General features: G+C 34.3%; 1 protein-coding gene across 1 annotated transcript; it reads left to right on the top strand.

Moving 5' to 3' along the window:
- Positions 1-2,095: 2,095 nt before the first annotated feature.
- On the top strand, positions 2,096-6,645 carry LOC132731601 (uncharacterized). The gene is made up of 3 exons (XM_060717808.1): positions 2,096-2,227; positions 5,507-6,189; positions 6,283-6,645. The coding sequence occupies exons 1-3, from the start codon at positions 2,200-2,202 to the stop codon at positions 6,643-6,645; spliced, it is 1,074 nt and encodes a 357-aa protein (XP_060573791.1). The 5' UTR covers positions 2,096-2,199.
- The last annotated feature ends 5,870 nt before the right edge of the window (positions 6,646-12,515 follow it).

The following is a 12,515-nucleotide window of genomic DNA, read 5'->3' as shown; positions in this document are numbered from 1 at the left end:
TCGCGTTTTCATCATCGTACTATCGCGTTTTCACCATCGTAGTTTCGTGATTTCGCGTTTTCACCATCGTACTATCGACTATCGCGTTTCAGATCAACACACTCATAGGCGATGGCCCTAATGGCATTCCGGAATGCCGTTAGGGCCATTGCCTATGAATGGTTTTATCTGAAACGCGATACTCGACAGTACGATGTTGAAAACGCGAAATCACGAAACTACGATGGTGAAAACGCGACAGTACGATGGTGAAAACACGATAGTTTATCGCGTTTTCATCATCGTAGTATCGTACTGTCGCGTTTTCATCATCGTACTATCGCGTTTTCATCATCGTAATTTCGCGTTTTCACCATCGTAGTTTCGTGATTTCGCGTTTTCACCATCGTACTATCGACTATCGCGTTTCAGATCAACACATTCATAGGCGATGGCCCTGACGGCATTCCGTACGATGGTGGTTATTTGTACCAAGTTATTTAAAATCTTCCATAAAGTCAAGAAGTTACGGAGAACATATAACATTGACCTTGGGTGTAGCAACCTGGATGTTGAGCTCTGCAGATTGTGTCATGGTGGAGATCATTTGTACCAAGTAATTTTAAAACCTTTGAATTGTCAATAAGAGCGAATATGAAAAATAGATGTTTTTAAATTGGACCTTTGAGTGTGAGTGTGAGGCCGGGTTTTGACTTGATTATTGTGCTCTGCCAATGGTGCCATAATTGTGATTATTTCTGCCAAGTTATGTTTAAAACATTGCAGCGGTTTAAATGTTATGGACAGACACGAAATGTAGACTTTCTAACATTTGACCTGTAAGTGTGACCTTAACCATCTGTACACCGTCTCATAATGGTGATCACTTGTGCTAAGCTATTTTAAAAAAAAAATCAGATTTTTAAAAGTTATGGAGGGAACATGCAATGCAGACTTTATACATTTAACCTTTGCACATGTTCTTATAATGGTGATCAATTGTGCCAAGTTATATTTTAAAAATTTCAGCGGTTAAAAAGTAATGAAGCGGACACAATGTAGACTTTTTATTATAAGATGAAGACTTTTTAACATTTGACCTTTAAGTGTGTCCTTGACCTTGGGGGTAGCAATCCAATTATTGCGCCCTGCACATTGTCTCATTATGGTGATCACTTGTGCCAAGTAATTTCAAAAAAAAATTCAGCAGTTCAAAATGTAGAATTTATATTATGAAATGAAGACTTTTTAACATTTGGCCTTGACCTTGGGGTTAGCAACCCAATTATTGCGCTCTGCACATTGTCTCATTATGGTGATCACTTGTGCCAAGTTATTTCAAAAAAATTTCAGCGGTTTAAAAGTTGTGGAGCGGACACGTAAGAACGGACGGACAGAATGACAGACGGATGCCATTCCCATAATCCCCTTTCCGTACGCGGAAGAGGATTAAAAATGCAAAGTTTACAACGGAAGCTTATTAATTTGAGAAATTTAACCATAGAATATAATGTTGCTTCTTTTATTGATTTTATTTTTGTTCTGAATTTAAATTTTCTTAATGTTTGATATTTTGTGATTATTCATTATTCAAAGATTAAATGTGCAGTACTTGGGTAATATTAATGTAACTTTGTCATGCATGGAAGGATTTTTAAATAACTAGGCACAAATGTCTACCACATCAAGACAATGTGTCGCGGCTAAGGCTTATGTCCGTCTGTCCGTCCGTGTGTCCCCACTTACACAACAATCATGTCCAGACTGTAACTTTGTCATGCATTGAGGGATTTTGAAATAACTTGGCACAAATGTATATCTCATAACAACATTCTGTCGCGTCCAGGAACCACGTCCCTTCTTTAAAGGTCAAAGTCACACTTATATTTTGAAAGTTTACGCAATTTGAAATTACATGTACAATAATACAAAAAACAATATCAAGCAATTACTTGTTGAAGAAATTTGACACATACATAAAATTTACTTTGATGTTAAAAAGTATTCGATATTTTTCTTTCTAAACCAACATTTGAAAATACTCTGTGACAAAAACACTAATGGTGTTGACATTAGGATAGGGACGAATTTAGGGTACCCGACGATATTTCGTGCGAAAATATTGAAGTAATTTAGTCGATTAACACCTAATCAATTTTTACAAACAGCAGATATCACGACGAAACGAAACGAAAAGAAAGTTTACTAAATACGATTAAAATGCCGATGGGAAGGAAAAGGAAGGGTGGTAATTACTTTATTTAATCTTTTTAGTATCATTATCAATGTATAAGTCTTACTCTTAACTGACAATGCTTCTGAATAAAGGAAATTGCTGCGTAAATAGACAATCTTACATATATTTCGGATATGTAATTTTCGGATAAGTTTCCAAAATGCAAGCCTACAAAAAATATGACTATATATGTGATTTATGTAACATTAAGTTAAGTTAAAGAAATTAACATTTCTCTTATTGATGAGATTTCCAATCTACTGGTTATGCCATAGACGTCACATCTATTCCCTTGAGATTTGGAACTAGGTTTTCTGTAAAATTTCATAATTTGTGGGAAATTAGCGATTCAGAGTCAACTCGTGCCCTGGTCAACCCGTCCTCTGGTCAACTCGTCACCTTTTTGGTCAACTCGTTCCTTGGACAACTCGTCCTCTGGTCAACTCGTCCCCAACTCGTCCCATATATTTTATTATTATTTGTTATTCGTATATTTCATAAATTATTAGACTGTTAAAATAAAATATTATAAAATTACTGAATTGGACATAATTTGAGGCTTTTTGTATGAATATTACAAATATTTGGAGTTTTTTTATCTAATAATAAGTATATATATATGCATAATTCTGATTAAATTACATACAGAAAAAAACAACACGAAGACGATCAATAGCAATAACATTTAATGTATAAAAACATGTTTCATATGCAATGATAAAATATCATATACGAGTAGTATGTCTTTTTTGTCAATATCATGTCATATATATTCATTTTCACTGTCATAGTTTTTGTCATGCACATATTCATTGTCTTTTTTTTGACATCTTACGACTCTTGGGGCTTATATAAGTTCCCGAATTCTCTTAGAAGTCCCGTTGATGACAACTCCTTATTCCTGTCCCACAGCTGGTGCGTCTGTCCCTGGAGAAAGGTGTATTTTTCCGTTGGTAGCGGCGAAGTCTTCCTTCACTAACCAATTCCGAGTTCCTTACTGCTACCTGGGCCTCATTTTACAGAAGTTTTACCAAAAGGTAGAATGGAGGCGTTCCCCTAGCCCTCCCATTCAGTCTTCTATGTCATCCTATAAAATAATAGAAGTATATTACAATACCAATAAGATAGGCACTCGTCAACTATAATAGATTATATATTTATCTCTTAATGGGGTGATGTATGAATCCATGAAGGCATTTCTCAAATTCGCTCACACTGAAGTGCTTGCTGATTCTTCCGCACATGTTTCCTACAATCAATGCAGGGGTACATTGTCACAATTAACGACACAAATAAATTAAAAAAGTCACAATCAACAACACAAATAATTAAAATTGTCACATACACCATTCACATGCAGTCTATAATCCAACAATATGGAATTCTAAGAAATGATTAATATGCACTATAAAATAATCCAATGTTGATATAACATACAACGCAAATGTGATTTTAAGAATAAATCTTATATTTATCAGGGCAACTTTTATATTGACAATTTCACAACAAACAATTATTATGTTTTTAATTGACATGATCCTTCTATAATGAGATCAATACGCACCGACATAAAGTTTTTAGCACTTCTAATTTCTGTTAATCTGTCGTCAGTCTTTAATCCATTCAGGGAGGTGGTAACTTCAAAGAGTTGGACCTAATTTTAGTTTTAATTATCATTAAAACTCCGATTAATGAAGCATTCATTGAATGTTTGCAAACTTACCTGTCTTTGTAGTTTGACATCAAAGCTATGCACGTGCGCTTAGATAAAGATCATTAAAATTAAACGTAAAAAAGACGTTATTTCATTAATATTTCGATATCAATTTTACATAAAAGAACTATTTAAAGACATTGATTTACAACATAAAAGTGACAAATAGATCAAAAGTAGGGGACGAGTTGACCATATTAGGGACGAGTTGACTCTTTGAGGACGAGTTGACCAAAAGTAGGGGACGAGTTGACCAAAAAGGTAACGAGTTGACCAGGGGACGAGTTGACCGGATTGCAAATTAGCACTGTATCTTTTTATGGCGCCGAAAAGAGGCATATTAAAATTGCAGCGTCTGTCCGTCTGTCTGTGTGTCCCCACTTCATTTGAGTCTGGACTGTAACTTTGTCATACATTGAGGGACTTTGAAAGGCTATATCCTGGAATAGACCCCGGGGTCTAAACCAGGAGTATATATAAGGTTCATTCCGTTTTCTTTTGACTTTAGTGTATTATATACAAGTTTTACTTCTGAAATTTCCATAGGGGTCTAATCCAGGAGATTGCCCTTTGAAATAACTAGGCATAAATGTCTACGGTCTCTACCACATGAAAACAATGTGTCGCATCCAAGACTTACTTCCCTACCTCAAAGGTCAAGGTCACACTGCCATTTTGAAGTTCACTTTATCACAATTAGAGTTTATAGGTTCACACATTTGTGTCCAGACTGTAACTTTGTCATGCATGGAAGGATTTTAAAATAACTAGGCATAAATGTCTACCACATCAAAACAACATGTCCCGACTTAGACCCATGTCCCTACCTTTAAGGTCAAGGTCACACATATAGTTTGAAGGTACTCATTCTCTTGAGAAGAGTTTGAAGATACACATTCATGTCCGGACTGTAACTTTGTCATGCATGGAAGGATTTTAAACCGGACTGTAACTTTGTCATGCATGGAAGGATTTTAAAATAACTAGGCACAAATGTCTACCACATCAAGACAATGTGTCGCGGCTAAGGCTCCTGTCCGTGTGTCCCCACTTAAACAACAATCATGTCCAGACTATAACTTTGTCATTCATTGATGGATTTTGAAATAACTTGGCACAAATGTCTATCACATAACAACATTCTGTCTCGTCCAGGAACCACATCCCTTCTTTAAAGGTCAAGGCCAAACTTATAATTTGAAGGCTTACGCTATCACAATTAGAGATTACAGGTACTATAATACAAAAAACAATATTAAGCAATTACTTACTTTCATTCTCTTTCATAATACCTGCATGCTTAAGAAACCTTTTCGGGGGCATTCGTCACTTGGGTGACAGCTCTTGTTCTGATCAGTCATGCATGCCATCATTTGTCGTGTTTATCATTCTGAAATCGCTTGTCTTGTCTTTACTTTGTGGTCTCATTATATAACATGTATGTTCCATGTGTTACATTTAATTAAGAATTCATGTATTTTCATTTTGATAAATAAGAAACTATATTCAGATAATTTGATTCACTATACTTATTGTTCTCTTTCATTTCTAAATGTTTTTTTCTGTATATATTATAGCTGATTCACCATCTGCATCAACACATGAGGAGGCTTTTACAAAAAAGTCATGGACAGAAGATCTTACACTGGTTGTTGAAGGCAAGAAGATGTATGTCTCAAAGGCTGTGTTGGCATTAGCATCACCTGTTTTCACAAGAATGTTTGAGTCTGATTTTGCTGAAAAACATAAAGAAGAAATCGAGTTGAAGGATAAGAAATATGGGGATGTTGTTGAATTTCTGCAAAGCATTTATCCGAGTACAAGGAAACCTGTTGCCATAGAGAATGTATTTCAGATTCTTCCCCTAGCTGACGAGTACCAGGTTGAATCTCTACGAAAAGATTGTGAACAGTGTTTGCTCCAAGAACTGACCTTAAAATTTGGCGTTAAGTGTTGTGTTTCTATTTGTCGCTACCTCCAGCAAGCTGCATTGTATGGGTTAGAAAAACTGGAAGAGAAGTGTATAGAGGTATTACGTGATAAACCTCAGAGGGATATAGATATTGGCGAGAATTCATACCCACTTCCTTTAGAATGCAAGAACAAATTGCTGATCAAAATTAATATGCAGCTGGAAGAAAACATTAAATCTGCTAATGAGAAAATTGAACAACTGAAAAAAGAGAAAAGAAATTTAAAAACAGATCTTGAACTTTATAAAAGTAAACTTGTCTTTGACGCGAAGAGTGAACAAGAACGGGTAAAGTTTACTTTGATAAAGAGGAAGAATTTAGGCACTGTCCCAAGGCTGATGCAAAATTAGAAAATAGACAACTGGAGACTACGATGACAGATAGTAATAGAGGCTGTTGCAAAGAATAGAGCCGAGGAGGAAATTGAGGAGCTGAGTTGGACCCTTAAGGCAGAGAAGTTTATTGAAGATGGTAAAACTTACTTGTCGGCTTGGGTCTCTTTTGAGCCTGATCGTCCTCATATGATGTGCTTTGCAGATGGCACTTTTACATTGTTAGCCAAAGACAAGAAGAATCTAGAATGGTTCTTGAAAGATGTTACCTTCTCTTCAGTAAGTTTTACCTGGGGCTGTCAGAAACTTATTGAATGGAAGGACTTTATTGATCCAGACAATGGCTATGTTAATGAGGATAAAGCCATGCTGCAGGTGTTTATGATGATTCATGATCCACATGAAGCATGAGACTGTTGTTTATGGTGATTCATGATGCACTCAATTTACGAGACTCATTGTTTGTGATCATTGATGATCCATAGGTACATGTAGAATAAGACATTTTGTTTATAATGCTTCATAATTTAAATGTTGAATGAGGCTTTTCGTTTATGATGATTCATGATTTAAGTGTAAATGAGTTTTTTTGTTTATAATGATAAATGATTTAAATGTAAAATGAAACTTTTTGTTTATGATGATTCATGATTTAAATGTAAAATAAAACCTTTGTTTTATGATGTTTCATGATTTAAATGTAGAATGAAACTTTTTGTTTATGACGATTCATGATTAAAATGTAGAATGAAACCTTTGTTTTATGATGATTCATGATCTATATATATGTAGAATGCGATTTTACTTGACTTGTTGTGTATGATGATTGAACAAATTTATTCTTATTACTTATTCTGTAACTGGTAAATAAATATCAGGATGTTAGATATGGCCTTTAGCTTGTACATTATAGTTGTCATTTCTAAATTCTAAATTGAAACATTTTGAGCATTATTGAATAATTTTTTACTGTTCTTTTTGTAACCACATTTAAGTTAAAATGCTTTCTTTGTGCAATAGAGCATAGCAAAATAGGAACTTTTTTCTTGTAACCTAAAGTCTTTTTATTCTTATTCAGAAAGCAATAGATTATTATCTGCTTGCCAATTTTCTGAATAAAGGACAGTATATTGTTATTTCCAAAGGCTTTAATACTGAAAATTTAATTTTGATTGGCAATAAGTATAGAGTTTGACAGAAATGTATGGATTTGTGTGTAGGATTTTTTTTCTAGGATAAATATTTTGTGTATTCTTTCCAGATTTTTTAATGGACATGATTTCATTTAACATAATATGATAATGATGTGACTAATGTTGCAGAAATTTACCTTTTCATACATTTTACTGCAACAAATGTTGTGTATTTTGTCAGATTTTCTTATTTCAGCTTTCTTTAAAAGGGCTTATTATGCTCCCCGAAAAATTTTGTGAGAGCATATAGTCGTCTGGTTGTCCGTCAGTCCTTCCGTCCATCAGTCCGTCCGTACGTATGTCCCAAATTCGTGTCCGGTCCATAACTTTGTTATTTGAAGTCGGATTTTAAAACTATTTCACAGAAATGATCATCATACATGTAGTGAGACGACGTGTCGTACGCAACATTTGGGTCGCTACCTTGAAGGTCAAGGTCACAGCATGACCTTGCAGCAAAATCGTGTCTGGCCCATAACTTTATTTGAACTCGGATTTTAAAACTATTTCACAGAAATGATCACCATATTGAGACGACGTGTCACGCGCAACATTTGGGTCGCTTCCTTGAAGGTCAAGGTCACAGCATGACCTTGCAGCAAAATCGTGTCTGGCCCATAACATCGTTATTTGAAGTTGGATTTTAAAACTATTTCACAGAAATGATCACCATATTGAGACGACATGTCACGCGCAACATTTGGGTCACTACCTTAAAAGTAAAGGTCACAGCATGACCTTGCAGCAAAATTGTGTCTGGCCCATAACTTCGTTATTTAAAGTCGGATTTTAAAACTATTTCACAGAAATGATCACCACAGAAATGATCACCATATTGAGAGGATGTGTCATCTGCAAAATTTGGGTCGCTACCTTGAAGGTCAAGGTCACAGCATGACCTTGCAGCAAAATTATGTCCGGCCCATAACTTCGTTACTTGAAGTCGGATTTAACAACTATTTCACAGAGATGATCACCATATTGAATCGACTTGTCGCATACAACATTTGGGTCGCTACCTTGAAGGTCAAGGTCACAGCATGACCTTGCAGCAAAATTGTATTCAGCCCATAACTTTGTTATTTGAAGTCGGATTTTACAACTATTTCACAGAAATGATCACCATATTGAGACAATGTGTCGCGCGCAACATTTGGGTTGTTTTTACACTTTGAACTTTGTCTGTGACATAACTCTGACACTACAAGAGGTATACCTTCCTGTGTCCAAAACCTATTCAGGGAGCATCACCCGGTTCAACCGGCTCTTGTTTTAGTATTTATAATTATCTAGATATCTAGTAACACAAGCTTTCTTAGATTTTTGTGATTATTTGAACATGTTTTTTAGATTTATCTTGTTATTTGATGTTTGGCATGTAAATTGTTTTAAGATATTTACATGGAATAAATGAGTTTTGGTTTTTGTATTATGAAAATTAGAGGAATGACTAATTTTGTTGCTTTTTGCAAAATGCTAGATGGGAGAAAATCTCATATTGATGGGGTCAGCATGTAAAATGTCACTTATATTGACTTGGAAAAAAAAGATTTTGATCTAACTTTTAAAATTAGATCAACTTTATATTTTACTAGTACTACCTTAAAATTTACAGTGTATAAAGCTATATATTTATGTGATGTCTGTAGTTAACAAAGTTATTATTTAAATTTTGATAAAAATAGTTCCAAAGTCTCAGAAGTTGACAGTTATTTGTTTGTATATTTCCCTAAAACCAAAGGACACATGTGCTTAATCATTTATTAATGGTTCAAACGCTACTTAAAGGCCCATTATGCCCCAGAAATGCATTTTATTCTTATTTCTCAAAAGCATTTTAATTTTGGTGCCCTGTTGTTTTATGCAGAAAGTTACTCATTTTCTAATTATCTGAACCATCAAGTTTTTGTAATTTGTTTTGTGCAATAAGTACAGTTACAGTGATTTAGTATTCTGTCTTGAAGTCAAAAAACTACTTTGTTTACATTTTGCATTTTTTATGATAAGTAATTTCACAGTCAGGGCTACTCTTTTCAGGTGATAAGCATCTACCATGCTTTAAAACTATCATTTACACATACAATAAAGTGAAAATTATTCATTTTGTTTCAGGGGCATAAGTACCTTTAAAATAGCACTATATTTTATGACCGCCTACGTGGTCGAGGGGTTAGAGTCGATGACTTCTAATCCAGTTACCTCTCTGGCATGGGTTCGATCCCCGGGAGATGCTTTGGTAGTTTAGCATGGAGGAAGGTAGTCTAGTACTGGTGTAACTCTTCAGGAACGATGGTTAGGAAACTACCAGCCTGTATGACTGAAATACTGTTGGAAAAAGACGTAAAAGGAAACAAACAAACAAAACAAACTATATTTTATTCTAATTACTTAAAAAAGTCATATTTGTTAAATAGCATAGACATTCAATGTTTCAACTCATGAACGTTGATCCTAATGGAAACAACTTGATTTTATTGTTTAAGATTTAGGAAAACAAATGTTTACAGATAGATAAAAGAGTCAAATCAGTATGTTAATGAACAGAGTTTATGCAAACACTATATTTTCAGATTTTTTTACACCATCTTGTTATATTTTAACATGTTAACTGTGATCAAAATTTTGTTAAATTTGTGTTTGTGATAAAATGTTCATTGCACATATGCCGGTATATTTTTTGTTGGTAGGTGGTCATAAGCATAATTATACATGCATATATTAGTGCTTGAGTTAAAAGATTATAGTGCTTGAGTCAAAGGAAGATAGTTATTGAGTGAAAATAATGATAGTGTTTGAGTTATACAAGTATTTTGTAATGAATATGACATGCAATTTTTCGGCCTGTTGCAATTTACATTTGGAAGAGCATTTATCTCACATAGTTTCCTTGATCTATTGTAATGTTTTATAACTAACAACAGCTCTTCTAAAGTTAAGTTTTATTTACCTAAACTTTATCCTATGTCGTAGTAGTATGTTTCTTGGTCAAGTAATATCTGTATATATATTTATTATATACCTATAAATTTTCTCCCTAAAATACACGCAAATATTGAAGCGCAAATACGCTTCAACGGATAGAAATTTCCGTATTATGTTAGTGACAAATACGGTACCATATATGGAAGTGCCGGACTATTTTTGACGTTGGTTCCGATCTTAGCTTTGTATAATGTTGCATTTGGAAACGGGAACCAAAATTATTTGCAAGAATTACATATTCATCCATCAGTCATAATTTATTTCTTGACAACTACATTTCATTTTCTGAATAAAACGAAAAGGTATATAATAAAAGGAAAATTATGTTGTAGTAGCTTTCTGAGACTATGTATTTTTCTACTCGCAACGTTGGAAAATTGATATCTCGCTCGACCTTCGGTCTTGGAAACATGTGAAAAAGATACTTGTTTGTTATGCATGTATTGAAATATGTAGAAAAGATACTGGTTTGTTATGGATGGATGTATTGAAATATGTAGAAAAGATACTAATTTGTTATGGATGTATTGAAATATCATCTTTCACCTACTGTTTGTTACATTTTCTTTCTGTAGGGAATGCTTAACTTCAGAAAAACAGTTTGAAGTTTATTTATATGTTTGATATTCTGATTATGTATTTGAACAAAAACATCTTTGTGAACATTTATTTAGAATTTTACATTGAACAGGAAGTACAAGTTTATGGATTTTTAATTCCAAGTATTGATAAAACTTTTTTGAATGTTTTCTATTAAAGTAATAAATATTGAAAATTGATGATTAAATGTTTCCTTTATTTTCCTTCTACTATTATGTACTTGAGCAATATGTGTGTATTTGAGTTTATTTATACTCGCCACCGGTTGCCCACATGTGCTAGTACTCCAGAAGAGTATTAGTCATTTTATATTTTGGAGGATACTGCAAGATACAGAAAGATGCCCAAATTACAGAAGCTTTGCCTGGTTCCAAGTATTTCAGCACTGATGCACGGGACCTTGATTTAATGTCAGAAAGACAGATTAGTAATTTTAGTTTGCGGCTTAAGAATCGAACCCACAATGTCAAGATAACATGTCTTTTGCTGTAACCGTTTAAGCTTTGCTTGAACAATATAAAGGCAAGAATACCTTATATATTGACTTTTGTATCAATTTGATTTTCTGTTTCTATATTATAACCTGGACCAGTATTAGCCTTTATCAACATCTTTATGTCTAGCAGAAGCTACTGTTTAACCTCTGACGAGTCATAATTTCTTCATGACAATTGATTTGTGACATTGGGTCTAATGGTCATTAAAGTGTCTTACTGCTTAGTGATACAGAAAACATGTGGGATTTTTATAACATCTGTCTTGGGACTTCAAAAATCCCTTGCCCATTTTTAGCTTGACTATTCGATAAGAATAAGGAGAGCTATTGTAGTCACCCAAGCGTCGGCGTTGGCGTCCGCGTCAGCGTAACCACTTATGTTAAAGTTTTTGTAACACCTCAAATATTTTCAAAGTCCATTGACATATGGCTTTGAAATTTTGCACACTTGTTCTCCATCATGACCCCAACCTGTAGACGGGGGAGGTAATTGTATCAAGCATTTTGACAGAATTATGCCCCTTTTCCGATTTAGAATTTATGTTAAAGTTTTTGTAATACCTCAAATATTTTCAAAGTCCATTGACATATGGCTTTGAAACTTTGCACAATTGTTCTCCATCATGACCCCAACCTGCATTTTGACAGAATTATGCCCCTTTTTATGCCCCCACAGAATGGGAGCATATAGCGTTGCACTTGTCCGTCTGAGTGTCCGTCCGTACGTCCCGAAATCTTGTGAACGCAACTCCTCTTAAACCGGATGGCAGATTTTGCTTAAACTTCCAGGGATGAACAACCTTAATGTGTACATGGTAGTAAAGGAAGGAATTTTTGCTGCGACCAAATTTAATAGAATTATGGCCCTTTGTTGATTTTTTCACTACATACTATGTAGAAATTTTGTGAACGCAACTTCTCTTAAACCGGATGGCAGATTGTACTTAAACTTCCATGGATGAACAACCTTAATGTGTAGTTGGTAGTAAAGGAAGGAATTTTTGCTGCAA

This window comes from Ruditapes philippinarum, unplaced genomic scaffold (assembly GCF_026571515.1).
Source record: "Ruditapes philippinarum isolate M1 unplaced genomic scaffold, ASM2657151v2 ctg518_1_1_1_1, whole genome shotgun sequence".
Taxonomy (NCBI): Eukaryota; Metazoa; Mollusca; class Bivalvia; order Venerida; family Veneridae; genus Ruditapes; species Ruditapes philippinarum.
This window is presented reverse-complemented; position numbering and strand designations above follow the sequence as displayed.

What these genes read in the sequence shown, in the direction of transcription:
- LOC132731601 (XM_060717808.1), top strand. Translation starts at nt 2,200, where the DNA reads ATGCCGATGGGAAGGAAAAGGAAGGGTG. An exon ending in GGGAAGGAAAAGGAAGGGTG is followed by an intron (nt 2,228 to 5,506) that starts GTAATTACTTTA and finishes TATATATTATAG; the next exon opens with CTGATTCACCATCTGCATCA. An exon ending in CGAAGAGTGAACAAGAACGG is followed by an intron (nt 6,190 to 6,282) that starts GTAAAGTTTACT and finishes CTACGATGACAG; the next exon opens with ATAGTAATAGAGGCTGTTGC.